Below are 25,812 nucleotides of genomic sequence, written 5' to 3'. Positions count from 1 at the left end.
CTAACCACCTGAGCTATCCAGCCAAGAATGCTTAAATTTTAATTAAAGTTTTAAAACTTTTTATTTTGAGCCTGACCTGTGGTGGCGCAGTGGATAAAGCGTCGACCTGGAAATGCTGAGGTCGCCGGTTCGAAACCCTGGGCTTGCCTGGTCAAGGCACATATGGGAGTTGATGCTTCCAGCTCCTCCCCCTTCTCTCTCTGTCTCTCCTCTCTCTCTCTCTGTCTCTCCCTCTCCTCTCTAAAATGAATAAATAAAAATAAATAAATAAAATTAAAAAAAAATTGTTTAAAACTTTTTATTTTGAAATAATTACAGATTCACAGGACATTCCTCACAAATTTATGGGAAGGTCCCATGTGTCCTTCCCTCAGCCTTTACGAATGTTAACATATTATACTATCAAAACCAAGAAACTGATATTATTCAGATTTCACAAGTTATATACAGACTTATTTATGACCATAGTATTTTAAAGTTTTATTTTAGGTTCTGGCCGGTTGGCTTGGTGGTAAAGCATCAGTGGTAGAGTGTTGGCCTAGCGTGTGGAATTCCCGGGTTCGATTCCCAGTCAAGGCTCACAGGAAAAGCGACCATCTGCTTCTCCACCCTTCCCCTCAACCCTTCTCTCGCTCTCTCTCTCTTATCCTCTCTTACCATGTCTCAATTGGTTCTAGTGGGTTGGCCCTGGGTGCTGAGGATGGCTTCATGGCCTCGCCTCAGGCGCTGAAATAGCTCAGTTGCCGAGCAAAGGAGCAGTGGCCCCAGATGGGCAGAGCATCGCCCAGTAGGGGTCTTGTTGGGTGGGGCGCTTCTGGGAGTCTGTCTGTCTGCCTCCCTGCCTCTCACTTAATAAAAATTTTTTATTTTAATTAGTTAATTTTATATTTTAATTATTATTAGTTTTGGTGTACAACATAGTAATTAAACTCAGTCTGCTGAAGGCCCATGGTCAAGGCACATATGAGAAAGCAATCAGTGAACAACTAAGGTGTCACAATGAAAAACTGATGATTGATGCTTCTCATCTCTCTCCATTCCTGTCTGTCTGTCCCTATCTATCTGACTCTTTCTGTATCTCTAAAAATAAATAATAAATAAATAAATAGATTATATATGGCCTGGGACACTATTTTCCATTTATCAATTGTTTTCCAATTCCGAATTGTTCTGATTTAGAACCTTTTTTATTTTCTGGTTACAGGTGTTCCCCTTCAACTTCTCTTTCAGACTTCTCCTGGCATTACCTTCAACACACAGATATAGTTTCTTTTTTTTTTTGAAATATGGGAAAATAATTTAGTTGGAAGACATTATATTTTCTTTTCTTTTTTTTTTTTTAACTTTTTAAAAATTTTTTATTTATTCATTTTAGAGAGAAGGTACACAGGGAGAGAGAGAGAGAGAGGCAGAGAGAGAGAGAGGCAGAGAGAGAGAAGGGGGGAGGAGCTGGAAGCATCAACTCCCACATGTACCTTGACCAGGCAAGCCAGGGGTTTCGAACCAGCGACCTCAGCATTCCAGGTCGATGCTTTACCCACTGCGCCACCACAGGTCAGGCAAGACATTATATTTTCATAATGCTAAATTTTCCTTTTCAGAAAATATTCTCTCATAATTGAGTTCATCTTTGTATTCTTTTTTTTTTTACAGAGGCAGAGATAGACAGGGACAGACAGAGATGAGAAGCATCAATCATCAGTTTCTCGTTGCGCATTGCGACTTCTTAGTTGTTCATTGATTGCTTTCTCATATGTGCCTTGACCGCGGGCCTTCAGCAGACGGAGTAACCCCCTACTGGAGCCAGCGACCTTGGGTCCAAGCTGGTGAGCTCTTTGCTCAAGCCAGATGAGCCCGTGCTCAAGCTGGCGACCTCGGGGTCTCGAACCTGGGTCCTTCTGCATCCCAGTCCGACGCTCTATCCACTGCGCCACCACCTGGTCAGGCCATCTTTGTATTCTTTATTACAGTTTTATACATATTTACTGTCCATTTACTATTTACAATTCTGTTTCTACATCATGTATAATATATATATACTGCTCACAAAAATTAGGAGATATTTTATAGCTTCATAATCATTTTGAAATATCCCCTAATTTTTGTGAGCAGTATACATTTATATAATTATGATTATATCAAGTAATTTTGTGTAATTAATATTGTATATAATATATTATATAATTAGAAATTTTATCAGGTCTATTTCTCTTTTTTTTTGGAGAGAGAGATAGAAAGGGGGGGAGGGAGACAGGAAGAGAAAGAGATGAGAAGTATCAACTTGTGGTTGCAGCACTTTAGTTGTTCATTAATTGCTTCTCATATGTGCCCTGATGGGGGAGGGGCTCAGCTGAGCCAGTGACTCCTTGCTCAAGCCAGTGACCTTGGGCTCAAGCCAGTGACTTTGGGCTCAAGCCAGTGACCTTGGGCTCAAGCCAGTGACTTTGGGCTTCAAGCCGGCCACAGTAGAATCATTTCGGTATCCCACCCTCAAGCCAGCGACCCTGCACTCAAGCTGGATAAGCCCACATTCAAGCCAGCAACCTTGAGGTTTTGAACCTGGGACCTCAGTGTCCTAGGTCAGGCCTCTATCCATTGAGCAACCACTGGTCAGGCTCAGGTCTGTTTCTAACTTAACACTCACGCAGGAAAATTACTGAATTTGTCATTTTAATTTATTACAATAACTCTAAAACTCTATAGTTGAATCCTAGATTTTCCACTTATGCAGTCATTTCCACACACGCACACACACACAAATCATTTTCCAATAGTCATATCATTTTATTCTTCAATTTTATTACATTATATTGGTATTAAATTATAAATTAACTTTTTCTCTAGGTTTTTTTTTTGTACGTGTGTGTGTGTGTGTGTGTGTGTGTGTGACAGAGACAGAGAGAGAGATAGACAGGGACAGACAGATAGGAAGGGAGAGAGATGAGAAGCATCAATTCTTCATTGTGGTACTTTAGTTGTTCATTGAGTGCTTTCTCATATGTGCCCCTACTGGGAGCCACAGCAGACGGAGTGATCCCCCACTCAAGCCAGTGACCCTGGGCCCAAGCCAGCAAGCCGTGCTAAAACCAGATGAGCCCACGCTCAAGCTGGCAACCTTGGGCTTCGAACCTGGGTCCTCTGCACCCCAACCCAACGCTCCATCCACTGCGCCACCGCCTGGTCAGGCTTGATTGGCATCTTAACAGACAGATGAGCTGCCTGGCTGTCTTAGGACCATGCAGGACCTGTCTGCAGATGGACGTGGTTTCTATTTAAAGTAGTTAAGAGCCGCAATCTCAGCTGAATCAAGGACATCACCTCTCCCTTTCATTATTATCTTATTTTTCAGGCATATAACCCATTGACCAGCAAATCTTGGTGCTGGCATGTTTTGTTACATTTCAAGAAATATTTAAGAGGCAATGTTCTACCTTGGGATTATGAAGTCTTATGGTTTCATATCTACTCTATTAATTTTTTTTTTTTTTGCATTTTTCCGAAGCTGGAAACGGGCAGGCAGTCAGACTGACTCCCGCATGCGCCCGACCGAGATCCACCTGGCATGCCCACCAGGGGGCGATGCTCTGCCCATCTGGAGCATGGTTCTGTTGCATCCAGAGCCATCCTAGCACCTGAGGCAGAGGCCACAGAGCCATCCTCAGCGCCCAGGCCATCTTTGCTCCAGTGGAGCCTCAGCTGCAGGAGGGGAAGAGAGAGACAGAGAGGAAAGAGAGGGGAGGAGTGGAGAAGCAGATGGGCGCTTCTCCTGTGTGCCCTGGCCGGGAATTGAACCCGGGACTCCTGCACGCCAGGCCGACGCTCCACCACTGAGCCAACTGGCCAGGGCCTCTACTCCATTAATTTTAATCAATTGGAATTTTTGAACATTGCTCAAATGAGAATCCATATTTTCCCTCAAATTAATAGATGTTTATATTAAGAAAGTGAATGAGCCTGACCAGGCGGTGGCGCAGTGGATAGAGTGTCGGGCTGGGACATGGAGGACTCAGGTTCGAAACCCCAAGGTCACCAGCTTGAGTGGGGGCTTACCAGCTTGAGCGCTGGCTTGAAGCCAAACGTCACTGGCTTGAGTAAGGGGTCACTCACTGTGCTGGAGCCCCCCAGTCAAGGCACATAGGAGAAAGTAATCAATGAACAACTAAGCAGCCATACCAAAGAATTGATGCTTCTCATCTCTCTCTTGTCCTTTCTTATGTCTGTCCCTATCTGTCCCTCTCTCTGAATCTCTGTCTCTATCAGAAGAAAAAAAAAGTGAATGACTAATGACTGAGTAACAAATGCTTTTACAAGTAGAATTCTGATTCTTTACTGTTAACCAAAAAAAATATGGGGAATTACCGTATTTCCTCATGTATAAGATGCTCCATGGATAAGACGCACCTTAATTTGGGGGCCTGAATTTTGAAAAAAAAAGTATTACATAAAGTTATTGAACTCAAGCTTTATTCATCATAAAATTCATACAACTCCTCATTTCTGTCAAAACTCCCATCCCTTAGCTTTTTCCTCATGTGTCTGATGACGAATCATTGTCTTAAACAGTGAGCGCAAATAAGCACAAAAAAACGGGAAATGCAAGTAAAAAAACCTACAACCACTTGTGTAAAACGCACCCAGTTTTTAGACCCCCAATTTTTCGAAAAAGGTCGTCTTATACATGGGGAAATACGGTAATAGAGTTGCTAGCTCAGTAAGAATAACTCAGTAAAAGGTCATTATGTAATTTTTACATGTAACCTTGAAGTTCAAAAAAAATTGGTGCCTGACCAAACGGTAGCGCAGTGGATAGAGCGTCAGACTGGGATGCAGAGGACCCAGGTTCGAGACCCTGAGGTCACCAGCTTGAGCATGGGCTCATCTGGTTTGAGCAAAAGCCCACCAGCTTGAACCCAAGGTCGCTGGCTCCAGCAAGGGGTTACTCGGTCTGCTGAAGGCCCGTGGTCAAGGCACATATGAGAAAGCAATCAATGAACAACTAAGGTGTTGCAACACGCAATGAAAAACTAATGATTGATGCTTCTCATCTCTCTCTGTTCCTGTCCATCTGTCCCTGTCTATCCCTCTCTCTGACTCACTCTCTGTCTCTGTAAAAAATAAATAAAAATTAAAAACAAAACAAACAAACAAAAAAAACTTGGTGACACAGATCTAATCAGACCTTTTCTAATCCCATATTTCTAATGTATGCAAACAAGACTTTTTCTATCTATAAAAAATAAGTTATAGTCAGTGAATATTTTTTTGAGCCATGCAGCCCTTTATTAGCACCTAAAATAGCAGGTATTTGTTGTACAACGTGTGTAGTAATTGACTATAGCTGGAGAATTATTTATTTATTTTTTTAAATTTATTTATTTATTTATTTATTTTTTATTTATTATTATTATTTTTTTATTTATTCATTTTAGACAGGAGAGGGAGAGACAGAGAGAGAGGAGAGACAGAGAGAAGGGGGGAGGAGCTGGAAGCATCAACTCCCATATGTGCCTTGACCAGGCAAGCCCAGGGTTTCGAACCGGCAACCTCAGCATTTCCAGGTCGACGCTTTACCCACTGCGCCACCACAGGTCAGGCTATAGCTGGAGAATTATTATATTCTAATGTAGGTGATTTGAAAATGCAATTTCTGTATTAAAAAGCTTCCACCTTGTTTGCTATTTGCAGAACTGTTCTGAAAGTGGAATATATATGCACAAGTCTGCAAAGTGCAAATTTAAGATATGGTAAATGCTTTGCAAATTACTTTTAAAAAAACTGCCACAACTGGGCCATTACATTGCCATCCTTTCGATCAAAATGTTTGATGCCAGCCTTTCAGCCACTGCTCTAAACTATAAAACTTTCCTTAATGAAATTAGGAAGGACTACACCTACCAGAAGAAAGTCCTATTAGTTGAGGTTTCAGAATCCCCCCACACCAGGACCAGTATCTCCGCAAGGGCTAGGCTGGGGCCCCACACAGAGTGTGAGGATGTGCAGGTGGCATCCCTGAGGATTCTGACCTTCAGCGGACCCCGAGTGCTCCAGCTGCATAACTCACTGAACTGTCTTGCCAGTTTCTACACTGGGCATCATTCAAAAAGGAAAAGCTCGTATTCATTTCATCCTTCTGGAGCTCTGTGGTAGCATTTAGTAACACTCTGATGGGATGTCTTCCACATGTGGCTTGTTGGCCCCTTGAGTGTGGATCTTCCACAAAATACCATTCCTACCTTGATAAGGAGTGTACCTACCTATATAGTTTAAGTATTTTTTTTTTTAAGAGAAGTTATGCAGATCACAGAGTTTTCTATGCTCTAAGTCTGAAATTAGTTTTGGAGAATAAAGAGAAATTTGCTTTTCTGGGTTATGAGGTTTTTTTTTTTAAGATTTTTATTTATTCATTATAAAGAGGAGAGAGAGAGAGAGAGAAGGGGGAAGGAGCAGGAAGCATCAACTCCCATATGTGCCTTGACCAGGCAAGCCCAGGGTTTCGAACCGGCAACCTCAGCGTTTCCAGGTTGACGCTTTATCCACTGCACCACCACAGGTCAGGCCTATAGTTTAAGTTTTAAAAATTTGGCTCTCAAAAGAAATTTCAATCGTTGTACTGTTGATATTTGCTCTTTTGACTGAGTTTGCCGACCATTGCCCTAGAGTATTACAGTATTTCTTCAAGTAATTGTTAAAAAAAATAAAGAGTCCAATTGTTCTAGAATACTCATACCCATTTTATCTAAATGTTCAATGGATCTATAAGTCTCCCCCCGGGACTCATCATAGTAACTGTAATGGAACCTTTGACCTCAATGGAAGAAATCAGAAGAAACCACAAAGAGATAATTGGGCTCTGCTAGTAATTTACCGAGGAGTTTCCCAAATTCCTGTTCTTTTGATCCCAGCCAGTAAACTCATCCTTCTGGCTTTCCATGGCTTTAGCTGTCTAAGGCAAATGCAGTTCAACACTTCGACTGTCTGCAGACACATGCATTCAAACATTCTCGTCTTCCATAGTTCTCTCTGTGAATCTTTTGGTCTATCCGAAGGTCATCTAGAGGTGTCCTATAAATATCCACACTGGAAAGTGCACACTGAGAGAGGGGCACATGAAATGAAGGCCCAAGATGGAAAATTCCCCAGATAATAGATGGATCCACTCGTTTTAAGCATAAGCGGCACGAGACCCATAGTATGTATATCCTGCATGAGTGCAGTAATGGCTCGAGCAGATCTAGCTGCCACCTGTACTTGTGAAGGCCAATCTTCTAGCTGTGCATTCAGCTGCAATCCGGAGGCTGTGTACCAGCTCCCGGCATGACTGGCCTCCTGGCAGACTAATTGGTTGGGTGTCTTGGTGCCTGTGCCGCTCGCCACTCTAACAGGTCCTGCCCACTGAGGATGCCCAGCGGCTGCTGCCAGGCCTGCCAAAGAATCTCAACGTCCAGTGAATCTTTTTAGATATATGTATATGACTTCATCAGTAAAAACACAGAAAACGTTAACAACTTCCAAACATACCACAACTTATATTTATAAAAATGTAGGGTTGGTTTTTTTTTACCTGATTAAATGAATCTTCTTAAAAACAGCCAAATAGGCTTCAAGATGAAATGTCAAATAGCTACCTCTTTGCTTGTCTTTTAGATAGGATCTAGATTGAATGATTGAAATAATGTATATTCTTTTTTATTGATTTTGAGAGAAAGAAAGAGGGAGCCAGGAAGAGAGTCTGAGGGGGAGGAGAAACTCACTGAAATAAAAATCAGCGACAGGAGTGAGCCAAGGCGCGGCTTCTCGCTGGCAGTCAGAGAAAAGGGGGCCTTGGAGACAGGTTCAGGGGGTGAGCCCAGGGCGAGCTGCCAAGGCCTATTGCTCCCTGGTTGCAAGTCTTGTGGGGACCCTTAGAGTTCAGGAGATGCATGCCTGAGAGGGAAGAAAAGCATGGGCATGCTCCCAGGGGGGAGAAGGCTTTCTGGGTTTTTTGTTTGATTGAGAGGCGGCATGGCAGAGAGATAGAGTCCCACATGCACCCCAACCTGGGATCCATCTGGCAAGCCCCCTACTGGGCAATGCTTTGCCCATCCCAGGCTGTTGCTCAGCCACCGAGCTATATTAGCACCTTAGGCAAGGCCATGAAACCATCCTCAGAACCTGGGGCCAACTTGCTTGACCATTTGAGCCATGGCTGTAGGAGAGGAAGAGAGAGAGAAAAGGGGGAGGGATGGAGAAGCGGATGGTTGTTTTTCCTGTGTGCCCAAACTGGGAATTGAACCCGGGACTTCCACATGCCAGGTTGACACTCTACTGCTGAACCAACTGGCCAGGGCCCTTTCTGTGTTCTTAATGAAAGATATTTAAAGGACTAAAGTGAAGGAGGGCTGGTGTTTGTCTATTACAAAATAATTTCATTAAAGAAACCTTGAAAAATAGAGACTAGAAGGAAAAAAAAAGTTATACATATAAGACATACAGCCTGACCTGACCTGTGGTGGCGCTGTGGATAAAGTATTGACCTTGGAACGCTGAGGTCGCCGGTTCAGAACCCTACGTTTGCCAGGTCAAGGCACATAGGAGAAGCAACTACTACAAGTCGATGCTTCTCACTCCTCCCCCCGGCTTTCTTTCTCTCCATCCTCTAAAAAATAAAAACCCAATAGATAAAATCTTATTAAAAAAAAAAAAAAAATATATATATATACACACATAGATGGCAAATAGGCATATTCCATATCAAGAGCATCAGGGAAATGCAAACTAAAATGAGGTCCACTACAGCGCACACCTGTTAGAACGGCCGATACTAAATGCTGACGAGGTGGTGGAGCAACAGTTCTCATGCACTGCTGGTGGGAGTGCAACATGGAAAGGCCCCTTGGGAAGACATTTTGACAGTTTCTTACAAAACTATACTGTACTCTTAAATGATCTAATAGTCATACTCCTTGTTTATCCAAAGCAGTTGAAAATTTGTGTCCATACACAAATCTGTACACAGACATTTATAGCAGCTTTATTAATAATTACCCAAAACAACAGACAATATTCCAGACAATGAAATATTCCTCAGCACAAAAAGAAATGTATGTACTGTCAAGCCACGAGAAGACATGGAGGAATCAACGCATATGACTAAGTAAAGAACGCAATCCAAATAGGCTACATACTGTACGATTCCAACTATGACATTCTGGAAAAGACTCAACTATGGAGACAATATAAAGATCAGTGGTTGCCAGGGGCTCCGGAGATGAATAGGTATAGCACAGGGAACTTTTAGGGCAGTGAGAATACTATATACACTATAATGGTGGATACGTTGCTATGTATTTGCCCATGCCCATAGAATGTATGGCACTATGCGTGAACCCTAATGTCAACTATGGACTTCGGACAATAGTGATGTATCAAGACTGGCTCATCAATTTTAAAAAATGTACCCCTCTGATGGGGGATTTTGACAAAGGGAAGCTGTGCATGTGTGGAGGGATGGGACTAAGCTACAAACTAAAGAATCACTTGGTGTTGCAAAATCTTTTATCTGGCTAGAGATGGAATTAGAAAATCATAAAATCCCAGACAATTATCATGTAGAGAATAGATGATCTGATTGTTTGTTCGTCCTGTGCAAAACAGCACCTAAATCTTTCCCTTCGAGTAAGTGAAACAAGTCCCCCTTCCCACAGAACCTAGTTTCCAAGGAGAACGTACCAATTAAGCTCACCCCCTACAACACGTTACATGTATCAATATATTCACTTTTAAAAGCCTGGACTGAGGAACAGCAGAATTACAAATTATTTTGTAGTTCAGAGGCTTTCATGATTTAAAATGTTAACATGACAGTTAAGGTTGTATGCTAAAAAGCAACAGCCGTCTGGGCTCGACTTGCCAAGAACCATGGAAAGCTGCATCATTTGTCACTGGTTTTGAACCGCGGGATCTTTGGCAGCATGTTGCACGCTGTCCTTCCTGTACTACAGAGAACTGATCACTTCTGACTAGAGATGTGCACCCAACACAAACCCACTGAAAGGCCGGTGCCCGAGAAGTCACTTACTGCCTCGGCCTATGTGTATTTAACCCACTCAGATGTAACCGCCTACGCTTCCAGGCTTATCAGAGGTGCTGAGTCAAAGTAAATCCAGGGTGAGGAGTCATCTGGGGAAGATAGGAAATGTTTTAGGAAGTTGAGTATTTTCTTGCCTTAACAAGCAGAATTCAATTCAGTGCCTCTATAATTTGATACCATGTTCATTTCTTCACCACACATATGCTAACTCTGGTTTACAACCTTGGCCGACCATCTTTCTAAGACCCATCAAGATATAACAGCTCAGCCCGCTGGGCCAAGAAAGCAAAGATTCTCCTAACTCCACAGCTGATCTGCATGCAGTGGACCTGCTGCTGTTTTGAAGACAAGCTTTGGAAATGTTTCGACAGCTGTTCTGAAGCTAGACAAGAATAAAGGTCACATCACAGGCATTCAAGTAAAACTAACAAGATGTAAAATAGGTTACTCACAAGCAAATGCTACACTTTAATAAAAGCACTGTATTTTCTATGATATTAGCAAATTACACAGAGCAGCAATTTAAAAAATAGATTCAAACTACTGGTTCTGACACCCACGAACACGTATCGGAATCTCTTGTGGAGGTTTTAAGCACAGTTCAGTCTCGGCCTCATTCTAGGAGAACGGTGCGACAGAGGTCAGCACCAGGTGTTGGTCAGAGGCTTTCCAGGCAGCTCGGACGTTTCCTCCCGGTTGAGTCACTGAGTTTTAGTCGAGCGGAGCACTCTGGGTTTTTTGGGCAATATTTTGGGGGAGTGAGGAGCTTTTCTTGCAGACTTATTAGCTGTAGTGAAGAACTTGGCCTCTGGCTTTTTGGGTGTCTGTCTTGGATCTTTCTTCCCCAAGGGAGAGTTTCTTTCCTTCTCTGCCGCTTCTTGGAATCTTGGCTTCTTTCCTGGGCCTTTACCTGGGGTCTTCGGCTCTGCCGCTTTTGGGGGCTCCGAAGCTGGAAGGGCTTTTCTCTTCTTCCCACGAGGTGCGCTGAGACCAGAACTCTTCTTTGGAGACTTTTTCCCTGTGGCACGCTTCTGTATCTATGTAAAAGAAGAGAGTGAGGGCTGGTGAAGAAAGAAGACCAACTGACATGTAACTCCAGGAGTTACTGTTTGACTGTGTAGGTAACCCCCGAATGTGCACTCTGGTGTGAGGAAATGAGGAGTGGCTTTTCCTTTTGTCTTGCACACATTCTGAAAGGCAGCTAGCTGTATTCTATTATTCACAATATAAAGGGGACCCTGGCAGTCTTCCTAGTCCAACCAAAGGAAAGCCATCCTTCCCAATGGCTGAGTGGAGGGCCTCCTAGAAGCAAGCACCCACTGGGAGCACAGTAGAGAGACCTGGGACCTGACCCTGACTCTCACTCACTTTCAGCTGTAAAGTCTTTGCATATGGGTTAGGGCATGGAGTTCTCAAACTTGTGTGTAAAAATCAGCTGGGGAGCCTGTTAGAAAAACCCATTTCTCAGAGTTTGATCCAAGGCTCTCTGATGGGAGTATGTTATAGGCCAGGAATCCTGAGTTTTCCAAGCACCCCAGATGACTATTGCTGATAATTCAAGGACAACATTCTAGCAATAGACTCAAATATAGAAGTAGATTATACCAACCAAAAAACCCATCCACTGATAAAACATAACTTTGTTTCCGACAGACTATAGACAATCTGAAAAACTTAAAAAACACAAAAAATTAAATGCACTAATAACTCTACTACACATTATTAACTATTCCTACCTTTCCCCCTTGAGTAGTTATGTATTTAAAAGCCAAGTGTTATGCCCTTTTCCCAAGAATTTCACTAGTACTTCCTAAGCACTATAAACTTTTTATTTTTTTCTTTTCATGACAGAGACAGAGAGAGACAGAGAGGGGGACAGATAGAGGCAGAAAGACAGGAAGGGAGAGAGATGAGAAGCATCAATTCTTCATTGTGGCACCTTAGTTGCTCATTGATTGCTTTCTCATATGTGCCTTGACCAGGGGCTACAGCAGAGCGAGTGACCCCTTGCTCAAGCCAGCAATCTTGGGCTTCAAACCAGTGACCTTTGGGCTCAAACTGGCAACCATGCACTAAAGCCGGCGAGCCTGTGCTCAAGCTGGATGAACCTGTGCTTGAATGGGCAACCTCGAGTTTCTGAACCTGGGTCCTCTGCATCCCAGTCTGATGCTCTATCCACTGTGCTACCACCAGGTCAGGCTATAAACTCTTATTAAACATTATTTCAATTAACTTTACAGAAACTACTGTAAGAGAACATAGTATTTCTTCATTTTTTGCTTCTACAGTGAGCAATGATGAAACTTCCATACTTTATTACCTTGATCATATTTCCTAATTCATTCAAGGGGCATAATCACTTCTACAACTCTTGACAGACAACACCCCGTCAGCTATGTTTTCCACTCTTTAATTTCTAGTACATTACCTGCCAACCCAATTATAAGCAAACAGCTTACTTTTTTTTTTTTTTTTGTATTTTTCTGAAGTTGGAAATGGGGAGGCAGTCAGACAGACTCTCGCATGAGCCCGACTGGGATCCACCCTGCAAGTCCACTAGGGGGCGATGCTCTGCCCATCTGGGGCATTGCTCCACTGCAATTGGAGCCATTCTAGTGCCTGAGGAGGAGGCCATGGAGCCATCCTTAGCATCTGGGCCAACTTTGCTCCAATGGAGCCTTGGCTGCGGGAGGGGAGAGAGAGACAGAGAGGAAGGAAAGGGGGAAGGGTGGAGAAGCAGATGGGCGCTTCTCCTGTGTACCCTGGCTAGGAATTGAACCTAGGACTTCCACGCGCCTGGCTGGGCCAATGCTCTACTACTGATCCAACCGGCCAGGACCCAACTTACTTTTTCTAAAAACAACTGTAGTGCATATAGTTAATATCACAATCAAGCCTTTAGGCTTGAGCAAGGGGTCACTTGCTCTGCTGTAGCGCCTGGTCAAGGCACATATAAGAAAGCAATCAATGAACAAATAAGGTGCCGCAATGAAGAATTGATGCTTCTCATCGCTCTCCCTTCCTGTCTGTCTGTCTCTAGCTGTCCCCCTCTCTGTCTCTGTCATAAAAAGAAGAAAATAAAACTTCAAGGATATTTTAAAAATTCAGTAGTGCTTTCATGGCACTTTAAAAGAAATATTTTTACTGAGAAGTGTAAATTATAATGCCACCGAAGAGTTCAAGGTTCACTGTTAGGATAAAATACAAAGTAGGTAATGTGATGTAATAGGCCCAGGATACCCAGTGCAGAAGGGCCACAAGTTCTGTCTACACACATGGAGTGTGGAAGCCTTCTAGACTCTTAGGGACCCGTTTCTCCCGTTTTCAAGGTTTTTCTCCAGTAGTTGGATGGATACTATCAATATGAGTGAAAGCACTATAAAAGGACCAAATAAAAAACTCAGTTCCTTTAAATCACCTCCTCGGAAACTCATTCAGATTTCTGTTAAGAACCACTAGTGCCCTGACTGGGTAGCTGAGTTGGTTAGAGCATTGTCCCAACATGCCAAGGTTGCCAGTTCAATCCCCAGTCATGGCACATACATGAATCAACCAATGAGTGCATAAATAAGTATAACAACAAATCAACATTTATTTTTTCCTTTCCTCTCTTAAATCAATAAGTTAAAAAAAAAATCCTTGTGGGTGGGTTGTTTGGAAGATTTTAGAGGCAGAATCTAGGACTCATGTTTCTCCTGGTAAGTTTTGTTAAGACTAAATTATGTGGTGATCCAGGACTCGCCTTCAGAAACTGAACCACGGCCCATATGCCTACCTTGGCCTACTTTTTAAAACCACAGGCAAATACTTAGAATTATTAATATAGCCAAACTTCTCTTAATTCCAAGGTATACAAAAGGTTGTGCTTACTATACATGGTTCCAATATTTCCATAAAAGGCCAAGTAATTCACAGTAACTATCTCCTGAGGTCTTAGAGTTTACCCTAGAATTTTTCTCTATTACTTCAAAATCTTTGGTAGAACAGGGTTCCCTTCAAATGGAATTCTCCAACCAGCACCTCCCATCCCCGTTACACTTCTTCCATTCACCACTCAGCGCTGCCTGATCCAGTGGCCACTGAAGCAATGCACTGTGAACATTAAAGTCAGTCAACATACCTCTACATTTTCTTTGGCAGGAGTTTTTCCTATTGGGACCAGTAATGGAATTTCTTCTTCGGATTCGTTTTGCACTTTATTTTGGGCTTTTACTTTGCGGGTCTCTTTCTTCTCAGGCTTGGGGGTCCCTTTCTTCTGTGGTTCAGGGTCCTTCACTGGAGGGCCATTAGTTTTAGACGCCGACTCCTCTGTAGTTAGAGCTAATGTAGCCTTTTTAGCCTTTTCCATAGGCTTTTTGTTTCTTTTCTTCTCCTTTTGCTTTTTATTACGCTTTTTTTGTTTCTGCATTTTATTTGCTTCCTACCAAAGAAACCAAATGTAATTTTAGTAGGGGATACTTTAGTTGAAAAAAATAAAGTGGCAAAAACCAACATATACAGCTGTGATTATTCATAACCCCCCTGAAAGGACCTGACCTATACAAGCTCTGAGCAAACAAACCCATTACCAGCATTTGAACCCCACCTCCACATTGCTTTTGAGTCACGGCCACGGATGTATTTTATGTGGTAAATTACATAACGATCCTTGAGATCAGGTTGAGGTATGCAGCCAGAGGTTTGGTGAAAGTCTATCTCATTTATAGGTGAGTTAAGAATTATCCTAGATTGCACAGTATGTGATGTGAATTACATTTCAATAAAGCTGTTACCAAAAAACCAACAAAAATCCCTCACCATTTTGTTCCTACTTCAAGTTGTGGCTGAAAGTTACAACAGTAAAAAATTCACAAAGCGAGAGGTCCATAATCTATACCATAAAGTACTATTAAATAGCATCTATAATAGCATCCTGATTCCGCTTTAACCAGCAAGTCCAACATCTTCAAAAAGCTCTCAACTGGACCTGCTGACAAACGGCAAAAAACCCAGACTGCCTGCTTCCCAACAAAAACTAGTAAAAGAACAAGGTAAAATATTTTTTCTTTTTTTTTTTTCCCTTGAAGCTGGAAACGGGGAGGCAATCAGACAGACTCCCGCATGCGCCTGGCCGGGATCCACCTGGCACGCCCACCAAGGGGCGAAGCTCTGCCCACCAGGGGGCAATGCTCTGCCCCTCCGGGGCGTCGCTGTCGTGAGCTCTGCCCACCAGGGGGCAATGCTCTGCCCCTCCGGGGCATCGCTGTCGTGACCAGAGCCACTCTAGCGCCTGGGGCAGAGGCCAAGGAGCCATCCCCAGCGCCCGGGCCATCCTTTGCTCCAATGGAGCCTTGGCTGCGGGAGGGGAAGAGAGAGACAGACAGGAAGGAGAGGGGGAGGGGTGGAGAAGCAGATGGGCGCCTCTCCTGTGTGCCCTAGCCGGGAATCGAACCCGGGACTTCCGCACGCCAGGCCAACGCTCTACCACTGAGCCACCGGCCAGGGCAACAAGGTAAAATATTTTTAAAATGTTTCCCTTTTTGTCATAAAGGCACCAATTATCTGACTATATACTGTGAGGAGTCAGAAATGAGGACCCAACAGAGTGAGTGAGCCTAGAACCCATTTTTGCCCAAAGAGTATTTCCCAATCACTGACTTGTTTTAACTGCCATGCAGAACGAGGGGCATGGTGTGTGTGCAAAGGAAAATCAAATCCCAGCCTTCCCTCTGGGCAGGGATTCTAAGAGGAAGCCCCTCTCACAATAAGCACAAAGCCCCGTTCCCTTCTCGGGGCAAAGATGAACAAGAAACAGAGTCCTGCCACTTGAGCACTGCGCTCTGTTTTGTCACTCAGGGACCGTCAAAACTTGAATGTGCCTTCAGTGGTCAAACTGAGAGTGCCCAAGGGGCCTGGCAGACATCAATTCTCCAGAGAAAGGATTTTCATCCCACCTCTCATATTATTTCTACCAATAGTTTCCCAATCACCACAATTGTGACACAGTCAGAAGTAACCAAATACCCGAGGAGCCAGCAGGGAGCGAAGATGGCCTGCAACAGGGAGACTTCCATTTGAATCAGCAGGCAACTGTCAAATCATTACGCTTAACAGGTTCCAAGAACTAAGACAAACTGGAAGAGTATAGCTAACAGGAAATGAAGAAAACAAAACAAAACAAAACAAAAGGTAAAGCCAACTTGAAAAAGAATAAAACATGGAACTTCTAGAAGTAAAAAAATGAAAAGACCAAAATTAAGAACTCATTAGGCACAATTAACACAGCAGAAGTAAATAAACCAAAAGACTGGTCCAATGAAGATAAAAATAATTCAATTTCCTCACTCTGGCTTCTTGCAATAGCACTTGTTAGCACGGAAAACCTACAAACCAAGAACAGGAGGTATCTGTTCCCATAATAGTGTCTTAAATTTTCCCATAAATAACAAAGAACTTAAACTTAGATTTTGGTTTTTTTCTTTCTCTTAGCTCCTCTTGCCAATGAATAGGCCCTTTCTAAGCCTAATTAGACCTTTTAAGACAAATTAAAACACCTAACTGATCATTAATATATTTATATCTCACTGTATTAAGACCAGTATGAACTAATGTCACAGTAGGAGGGAAAGATGAACACAAAAGCACGGCCCCTGGAGAACCGAAAGACAGAGGGCAGGAGGAATGGCAACCTAGTTCTCTTCCGGGCAGCATGAGTGTCCTTCTAAGTCGGCCCGTGCGGAAAAGACTACTCACTTTTTTCTTCTTACTAGGAGTGCGCAGTCCTTTGGCCTCCCCCTGACTGCTGATGAATGAAGAGAAGACCGGAAGGGCGACCGATCTCTCAGTTTTTACATACAAGAGTTTCACACTCTCCCACTTCTGAAACAAACAAACAAAAATAATATAATCTACACATGCTTTGTTTCTTTTAAACAAAAGATCAATTGATGTATTTGCAAGACTGTACCTCTGGCAATTTCTGTGACAGCCCTTCCGCGACAGTAACAATGTTTTCAGTGACGTGCTGAACCGGCATTCCAGTGTGACCAATGCGTATAGTGCTGAAATTTAATACCGTTTCAGACAAAAAGATTTTTATATGTAACTCTTCCAAATAAGGCACAGGCAGATAGGTGAGAAATAGAAATACGTATAGAAAAACAGCCCAGGCCCACGGCTTTTCTGAGGACAGCTACTCCAGCAGCAACTGTCTGAAAGGAAAGGCTCCCAGGGTTGCTGCTTTGCTGCCTTTAAGAGTTCCACCTCCCTGACCCAGATGTCTCTAAAGCAGAGTTCACCTCCTTCTTGCAGTATCGGTCGTCTGCCCAAGAGCTAGACCAGGGGTCCCCAAACTTTTTACACAGGGGGCCGGTTCACTGTCCCTCAGACCATTGGAGGGCCGGACTATAAAAAAAAACTATGAACAAATCCCTATGCATACTGCACATATCTTATTTTAAAGTAAAAACAAACAAACAAAAAAAACAGGAACAAATACAATATTTAAAATAAAGAACAAGAAAATTTAAATCAACAAACTGACCAGTATTTCAATGGGAACAATGGACCTGCTTTTGGCTAATGAGATGGTCAATGTGCTCCTCTCACTGACCACCAATGAAAGAGGTGCCCCTTCCGGAAGTGCGGCGGGGGCCGGATAAATGGCCTCAGGGGGCCGCATGTGGCCTGCGGGCCACAGTTTGGGAACCCCTGAGCTAGACCATCCTTTCAGTTGAAGCACAGAGCAGACAGAAGCCAAGCAGGAGGCCTAGAAGTGCCAGGGCCTCAGCCACTGGGTCCGCCTTTCCCTGTTAGTCCTCAGCCTCCCCACCCCGGCGCCAAAAGGCAGGTGTCTCAGAATCTGGGTGAGACGGGGGCTGGTGCTCCCTGTCCTTCTGGCCAAAGGAGGGGCTCTGACCATCCTGTGTGCCTGCGGCCACCTACCTGAAAGCACAGCCTTGGCTTTGCAGATGAAAAAAGCAAGGGAGGAGGGAAGAGCGAAGGAGGAAAGGGGGGGAGCATAAGAAAGAGGAAGGTGGGCAGGTGAGAAGGGGAAGGGGAAGGTGGGAAGGAGGGAAAGGGAAGGTGGAAGGGAGGAAAGAGAAGGGGGAAAGGTGTGAAGGGGGGAAGGTGGAAAGGTGGGAAGGTGAGAAGGGGAAGGGGGGAGGGGAGAAAGACAGAAAACTACAGTATTAGGGAAAGGTGGAAAAGGAGATAAAAGAATGGCTTATTAGTTATCCACAATGTTTCTTAAGCTGTGGGTTTGCCTTGGAAAGTCTGAGGCAGGAGACTGCTACTTCTTGATCTGGCTGCATGGTGACATCCCTTCCTCCAGGCTACTTGCTGGTCCCAGGAACCAAGCCTCTGACCTTCTAGCTAACAGCTTCCCATGAGCCACTACTTGATGTCAGCCTATAACCAGAGTAGGAGTCCTGGCCTGATGAACAACTCTTCTCAGCTACCTAATGACACCCAAGTAAGGGACTTCCCACCTGAAGGCAGAAGGCAACATCAGAGCCCACCTGTCTTGCCCGGTCAAATGCTGTTCTGCCCCACCTGGAAACACTCTGCCTAGGGCTGGCCTCCCTGCTGTGCAGAGTCACGCAACCTTGATGGCCCTACTGCGTGGTGTGTACGACCACTGGGTACACATAGCCCCCTGGGTATCTCTGGGAGGAAGGGCCACATCCTACAGCTCTGCCCTAGTGGCAGCTCCCCACACCACAGCTACCCAAATAAGCTAAGTATTTAATAAAACCATGACTATGGTGGCCTAACCAGTGGTGCAGTGGACAGAGCACTGACCTGGGACGCTAAGGTCCCAAGTTTGAAACCCCAAGGTTGCCAGCTTGAGAGTGAGATTATTCACATGACCCCATGGTCACTGGCTCAGCTGGAGCCCCCTGGTCAAGAAGCAATCAATGAACAACTAAAGTGCTGCAACTACGAGTTGCTGCTTCTCATCTCTCTCCCTTCCCTTGTGTGTCTCTCTCTTGTAAACCCCACCCCCCAAAATCCCCAGAAAAACCAAGACTGAGGTGGATCTTCACATGAAAGGATAATATGATGCCGGTCAGCATGAAAGCCCAGAATTACTGGTGTTCACTGAGCATTAATTTCATTCTCCCTGCTCTCCTCAGTCGAGAGGTACTCTATCCAATGGTAAGCATTAGCCGCTAGCCATACCTGCCTATTTACATTTAAATTAATTAGAATCACGTAAAATTAGGAATTTGGTTCCTGCCACAGCAGCCACATTTGAAATGCTCAACAATCACAAAGGGCTAATGACTCCTGTGGGAGCCAGCAGGGACAAAGACCATTCCACCTCTGTAGAAAGTTCTTAGCACTGTCCTAGATTTAGTTTTAACAGGAGGACCTGGTTTCATTAGCAACATCGTGTTAAAAAATGTGTTCGTTTTTTTTCTTAACTTGATTTTAGAGAGAAAGGAAGAAACATTTATCTGTTCCTGTATATGCCCTGACCCAGGATAGAACCAGCAACCTCTGTGCTTTGGGGTGATGCTCCAACCAACTGAGCCATCTGGCCAGGGCTTGTAAAAAGTATTTATAAAATCATTATTAAATATAAGATCAAACACAGGTACATACGAATGCCTTTTACATACCTGCAAGAACCACTTTTAGAGATGTTTAGGACGGTTCCACCGATGGATGCACTGATCTCTTTGGTAAGGTTCCTGGCTTTGAGGTTTACGGGTACCGGAACTCTGTAACGGCACACAGACATTTAGGGCACAGTGCACACACAGCTGTGAATTCTGTGCTGATCCAGTCCAGCCACTGCTCAGAAACTCACTTCTTTCTCTTGTAGAAATGTCTCCCGAGGTGTGAGGGTAAAAGCCGCCTGATTCTTTCATCAGTAAGAAAGAAGTCGAAACTACTCAGGAGGCGGAGCTTGGCCTCATAAGCTTTATACTCCTTTTTCAAAGTTTGGAAGGGGATAATCTAGAAAACACAGAACATAAAAAGTTAAGAACATGAACAATAAGAAGAAATACCTGGCCAACCATTTGTATCCAGATTTTAAAATATCCAGTGAACATGTGCCTGTCTAAACTGTGCCGGGCACTGTGCTGAATGCTGGCAGTATGGGGACAATGAGACGGACCTCACAAAACACGTGCCTGTCTAAAGTAAAGTGTGCCAGGCACTGTGCTGAATGCTGGCAACATGGGGACAGATGAGATGGCCCTCACAGAACACGTGCCTGTCTAAAGTGTGCTGGGCACTGTGCTGAATGCTGGCAGTATGGGGACAATGAGATGGATCTCACAGTACATGTGCCTGTCTAAACTGTGCCGGGCACTGTGCTGAATGCTGGCAACATGGGGACAGATGAGATGGCCCTCACAGAACATGAACCTCAGCTAAAGAAACGACACCAACTCCTACAGAACGGGGAGAAATGTCAAGTCGGAGGCAAACACAGGCTGCTCCAGAAGAACAGATGCCCTAATCGAGCAACTGGAAATCTTTAAGGTTACTCATGTGCACAGTGAGCTTCTGGGTCAACAAACCTCTACAGCTCAGACAGGAAAGATGGAATATTTCCTTATTCTACCTAAAGCCAAGGAGAATTAAAAAGAAAAAATTAAAATTAAAAAATGAAATCCCCAGGAGAGAAATACTAGGTAATAAAGCAATGTGTTATCACTTCAACTGAAGCCAATCTTTTAATTGTCTTGAAAATATTAACCTGCTCCCTACCCGAGAAATGGTTTTAATTCCATTCTTGTTCAAAAGCTTCTTATAAAAACGTTCCGTCTTTTCAGGAGTTAAATTGGGTTCATCCTTAGTAAATAAACAGACGTCTGCTAAATCTGACCGAATGCTGTGAGGCAAGGACCTGTAACACACAAGAGAAGAAACTAAGGAACAGAGCATTATTCTACACAGACTGTTTATACTCCACAGAAACACAATAAATTTACTGTCATTTCTTTTCTATTCAGTGAGAGGGAGGGGAGGCAGAGAGATAGACTTCTGCATGTGCTCCGACTGGGATCCACTCAGCAAGCCCACTAGGGGGCGATGCTCTGCCCATCTGGGGCATTACTCCATTGCTCAGCAACCAAGCTCTTAGTGCCTGAAGCAGAGGCCATGGAACCAACCTCAGCGCCCAGGGCCAGCTCGCTCCAATTGAGCCATTGCTGAGGGAGGGGAAGAAAGAGAGAGAGAGAGAGAGAGAGAGAGAGAAAGAGAAGCAAGAGGGGTAGGGGCAGAGAAGCAGATGGGTGCCTCTCCTGTGTGCCCTGACTGGGAATTGAACCTAGGACATCCACACGCCAGGCTGGTGCTCTACCAACTAGCTAGGGCCATTTACTGTCATTTCAATATACTGAGATTAAAATATATGTCTGGTTTTTGATGGTGCAGAAGAGAGATTTGAGATGGAAGTAAGTCACCACCAACACCCATAGGCCAAAAATATCAATTAGTATTTGGGGTGTAGTAAGAGTTCATAGTAACACCCCAAATAGTGCATATATAACTATTATTTTACATGTCATTATATAAGTACATGTCCTATAATGTGCTGGAATTCACTTTCATCGGAAAACTTCTGGTTCAGATAACTTCTCAGAAAACTCTGGGCTCCATGAACATAGTTCTTAAGAGCTGAAATAGAAAACATGGAGGAAACCAAGAGAGACCAGCAAACATACCGTGATTATTCTGCTGAGTCTTAAAAAGAAAAAAGGTTTAATGCACTTCCTAGGCCTACATGTTCTAATGAAACATTTCTTTAATTTTTTTTTTTTTTTCATTTTTCTGAAGCTGGAAACAGGGAGAGACAGTCAGACAGACTCCCGCATGCGCCCGACCGGGATCCACCTGGCACGCCCACCAGGGGCGACGCTCTGCCCACCAGGGGGCGATGCTCTGCCCATCCTGGGTGTCGCCATGTTGCGACCAGAGCCACTCTAGTGCCTGAGGCAGAGGCCACAGAGCCATCCCCAGAGCCCGGACCATCTTTGCTCCAATGGAGCCTTGGCTGCGGGAGGGGAAGAGAGAGACAGAGAGGAAAGCGCGGCGGAGGGGTGGAGAAGCAAATGGGCGCTCCTCCTGTGTGCCCTGGCCGGGAATCGAACCCGGGTCCTCCGCACGCTAGGCCGACGCTCTACCGCTGAGCCAACCGGCCAGGGCACATTTCTTTAATTTAAGAAAAGATAGCAATACACAATAAAATGACTTGCAAAAACAAGATAGCAAGTGCTGTGAAGCTTTTAGGTGGCAAAAATCACTAAGAGGTGAGCAGTTGGGACAATATTCTAGAGGAGGTAAGAAGGCTTTCCAGAAGAGAAAACTGCATGAGCAAAGGTGTGGAATAAAGAATGCAGAATGGGGCCCTGGCCGGTTGGCTCAGTGGTAGAGCGTCGGCCTGGCGTGCGGAAGTCCCAGGTTCAATTCCCGGCCAGGGCACACAGGAGAGGTGCCCATCTGCTTCTCCACCCCTCCTCCTCTCCTTCTTCTCTGACTCTCTCTTCCCCTCCCGTAGCCGAGGCTCCATTGGAGCAAAGGATGGCCCGGGCGCTGGGGATGGCTCCTTGGCCTCTGCCCCAGGCACTAGAGTGGCTCTGGTTGCAACAGAGCCACGCCCCGGATGGGCAGAGCATGGCCCCCTGGTGGGCGTGCCGGGTGGATCCCGGTCGGGCGCATGCGGAATTCTGTCTGACTGCCTCCCCATTTCCAGCTTCAGAAGAATGCAGAATGGCATGACGAGGTGGTGGTGCAGTGGATAGGGACTCAAAGGACTCAGGTTCAAAACCCCGAGGTCACTGGCTTGAGCGTGGGCTCACCAGCTTGAGCATGGGATCATAGATGTGAACCCATGGTTGCTGGCTTGAGCTAGGGGTCACTCGCCCTTTGTAGCGCCCCCCCCCCATCAAGGAACATATAAGAAAGCAATCAATGAACAACTAACTCCTTAGGAGCCACAATGAAGAATTGATGCTTCTCATCTCTTTCCCTTCCTGTCTGTCTGTCCTTGTCTTTCTGTCTCTGTCTTGGGGACACACACACACACAAGAACGCAGGAGGGATACATAAAGCAGTAACTAAGGCGATCTGGCTGAGGCAGGTTTGTGAACACTACTTAGTGGAGAGGCTGAGGGTCAAAAAAGTCCTTCCGATTTGTAATCATTCTTGCCCTCCACTTCCCCAAAAGAGAAGAAATCAACTACTCACTGCTTTCTTCAGCAGAGCTGGCTTTTTGATACTCAAAAAATAAGGAACTCTAGAGAGGGGCAGTGGTGCCAGATAGAAAACAGGACAACATGTTAAATTTTAATTATTGGTCCTGGCTGGTTGGCTCAGTGGTAGAGCATTAGCACCAGATGGGCAGAGCACCGCTGTGTAAGGGGCTTCCTGGGTGGATTCCGGTCAGGGCGCATGCGGGAGTCTGTCTCTCTGCCTCCCTGAATCTCACTCAATTAAAAAATATATATATAAAAATATATTTACTTTTTTATGTAAAAGCAGGTCCCAAATATTACATGGGATTTACTTATATTTTAAAAATTACTTGTGTTTTTTTTTTAAGTCTGGCAAATGCAGAGGGGAACCTCTACCAATGGTAGTCAACCTGGTCCCTATTGCCCACTAGTGGGCGTTCCAACTTTCATGGTGGGCGGTAGCGGAGCAACCAAAGTATAAATAAAAAGATAGACTTAACTATAGTAAGTTGTTTTATATTTATTCTGCCAGACCGAGCGAAAATCTGACATAAAGTATTTGGTAAATAATAATTATTATATGCTTTAACTTGCTATAACTCTGCTTTATAAATTTTATAAAGTAAAGTTACTTCCCTACTTTATAAATCACCATTACTGTGGAACTGGTGGGCAGTTAGAAAATTTTACTACTAACAGAGATACCAAAGTGGGTGGTAGGTATAAAAAGGTTGACTATCCCTGCTCTAAATTACTAGTCTTAGCAATAAAAATGTGTAATTGCCATTGGTTTCTTTTCCATAGGTTCACTGCCCAGGTTTTTAACAGTCTCTTCATAAAGAAGTGAGTCTGGGACCTTAAGAGGTTTTAGCGTGGAACTCGGTTGACATGAAAAGATAACAAATTCTATGAAAGTACAGAAACTGTTTAATTTATCCTAGCCTTTGTTTTCTCAAAACCAGGTTTCAGATTCAACCAAGTCCCACTAAGTCCCAAGAACACTGTCGAAATTTCTAGAAAATGTAAGCCCATCCGAATTTCTTCTTTTTCTTTTTTTATAGGCATAATTATTCAGATAACTCAGTTTGTTTGTATTTTTCTGAAGCTGGAAACGGGGAGAGACAGTCAGACAGACTCCCACATGCACCCGACCGGGATCCACCCGGCACGCCCACCAGGGGGGCGATGCTCTGCCCCTCCGGGGCATCGCTCAGCTGCGACCAGAGCCACTCCAACGCCTGGGGCAGAGGCCAAGGAGCCATCCCCAGCGCCCGGGCCATCTTCGCTCCAATGGAGCCCTGGCTGCGGGAGGGGAAGAGAGAGACAGAGAGGAAGGAGGGGGTGGGGGTGGAGAAGCAAATGGGCGCTTCTCCTATGCGCCCTGGCCGGGAATCGAACCCGGGTCCCCCTCACGCCAGGCCGACGCTCTACCGCTGAGCCAACCCGCCAGGGCCAACTCAGTTTTAAGTTTGCAAACTTTCCATTAGGAACTAAGTTGTGACTATTCAAGTTACAGAGAATTGACAAAGCAGATCAAAACAGCAAAGGCAGAAAAACCAGAACTTACAATCTGACCCTCAGTTCTTTACTTGGAATTTTCCATAATACCACCATTAAAAAGAAATTTTCATTCTCATTCAGAAGCACTCCTTTCGCGCTTTTCCTGGACCTGGAATGTGTCAACAAGGCTTCCACTGCCTTTCTGATCTGCAAAGTGGAGATACACAATAATTAAATCTCAATCTGATTTAGCATTTGCTCTCTCCCCATACCTTTCCCCTTTTTTTCTGCTCGAATCCTAATAAGAAATCTCCACAATCGTAGATATTGGAATCCTGCAATTTGTAATCACAGGAATGTAAGAATACATCAGAAACCACCTAAACATCCGTTTCTAGCACCTGTCTGAAAAAAAGTGCCAGATGGAACATGCTTTCCCTGTCCATGATGATGAAGGCAGTAATCCCGTAAATGCGCAACACACTTGCAAGTAGCATTTATTGAGCGCTTACCATGTGCCAGGCCCTTGGCTGCAGCACTTCACATACATTATCTCCTCTGATCTTGGAGAGAGCAGAGCAATAGAGCCCATTTAAAATAAGAGGTAACTGAGACTTGCAAAATTAAGCGACCTGGCCATAGTCAAACGGTAGGGAAGCAGACCCAGACACATCTCACCCCAGAATCCCAAGCAATACTTGCAATTCAATTCAAGAGAGTCAGACGCGGGGGTGGGGTAGAGGGGCACCTACCTGTGCGAATAAAAGAACTTGCAGGCTGAGAGCACCGCAAGCCAGTGACCCTAACAAAGCTCCGGAGGCATCCAAGAAGGCGCGTAGCCCGCTTCCAGCACCCTGCGCATCGCGAGGCCTCGGCCACGGCCTCCTGGCTTCCGATCCCCTACTCCCCAGAGGCCTCTCACCTGCCCTTTATCCAGCTGTTCCAGTGATGTCGGGGTCGCTGAGGTCGAGGCTGTGGGTAGGGTTGAAGCCGAGTCCTCCATTTCTCTCTCGCCTCGTGCGGACTCGCATGCAGAACGCCACCGTTGGTTCCCCGTGCGCACGC

At 44.7% G+C, this 25,812-nt stretch overlaps 1 protein-coding gene and 1 pseudogene across 1 annotated transcript; both read right to left on the bottom strand.

Moving 5' to 3' along the window:
* Positions 1-6,025: 6,025 nt before the first annotated feature.
* Positions 6,026-8,861, bottom strand: LOC136335715 (protein MEMO1-like; annotated as a pseudogene).
* A 133-nt stretch (positions 8,862-8,994) lies between these two features.
* Positions 8,995-25,809, bottom strand: RSL1D1 (ribosomal L1 domain containing 1). The gene is made up of 9 exons (XM_066274834.1): positions 25,670-25,809; positions 24,815-24,954; positions 20,780-20,918; positions 19,869-20,017; positions 19,678-19,779; positions 17,016-17,109; positions 16,802-16,927; positions 14,190-14,489; positions 8,995-11,106 (listed from the first exon to the last, which is right to left on the bottom strand). Exons 1-9 carry the CDS (start codon positions 25,748-25,750, stop codon positions 10,771-10,773), a joined length of 1,467 nt encoding a protein of 488 aa, XP_066130931.1. The 5' UTR covers positions 25,751-25,809; the 3' UTR covers positions 8,995-10,770.
* Between the last annotated feature and the right edge of the window lie 3 nt (positions 25,810-25,812).

The sequence above is a fragment of the Saccopteryx bilineata genome, chromosome 4, assembly GCF_036850765.1.
Source record: "Saccopteryx bilineata isolate mSacBil1 chromosome 4, mSacBil1_pri_phased_curated, whole genome shotgun sequence".
In the NCBI taxonomy this organism is placed as follows: domain Eukaryota; kingdom Metazoa; phylum Chordata; class Mammalia; order Chiroptera; family Emballonuridae; genus Saccopteryx; species Saccopteryx bilineata.
This window is presented reverse-complemented; position numbering and strand designations above follow the sequence as displayed.

Coding starts and splice junctions, on each gene's coding strand:
- RSL1D1 (XM_066274834.1), bottom strand. CDS start 25,750: ATGGAGGACTCGGCTTCAACCCTACCCACAGCCTCGACCTCAGCGACC. Junction 20,919..24,814: donor AAAGAACTGAGGGTCAGATT/GTAAGTTCTGGT, acceptor TGTGTGTTACAG/GTCCTTGCCTCACAGCATTC. Junction 20,018..20,779: donor GAATTAAAACCATTTCTCGG/GTAGGGAGCAGG, acceptor TGTGTTTTCTAG/ATTATCCCCTTCCAAACTTT.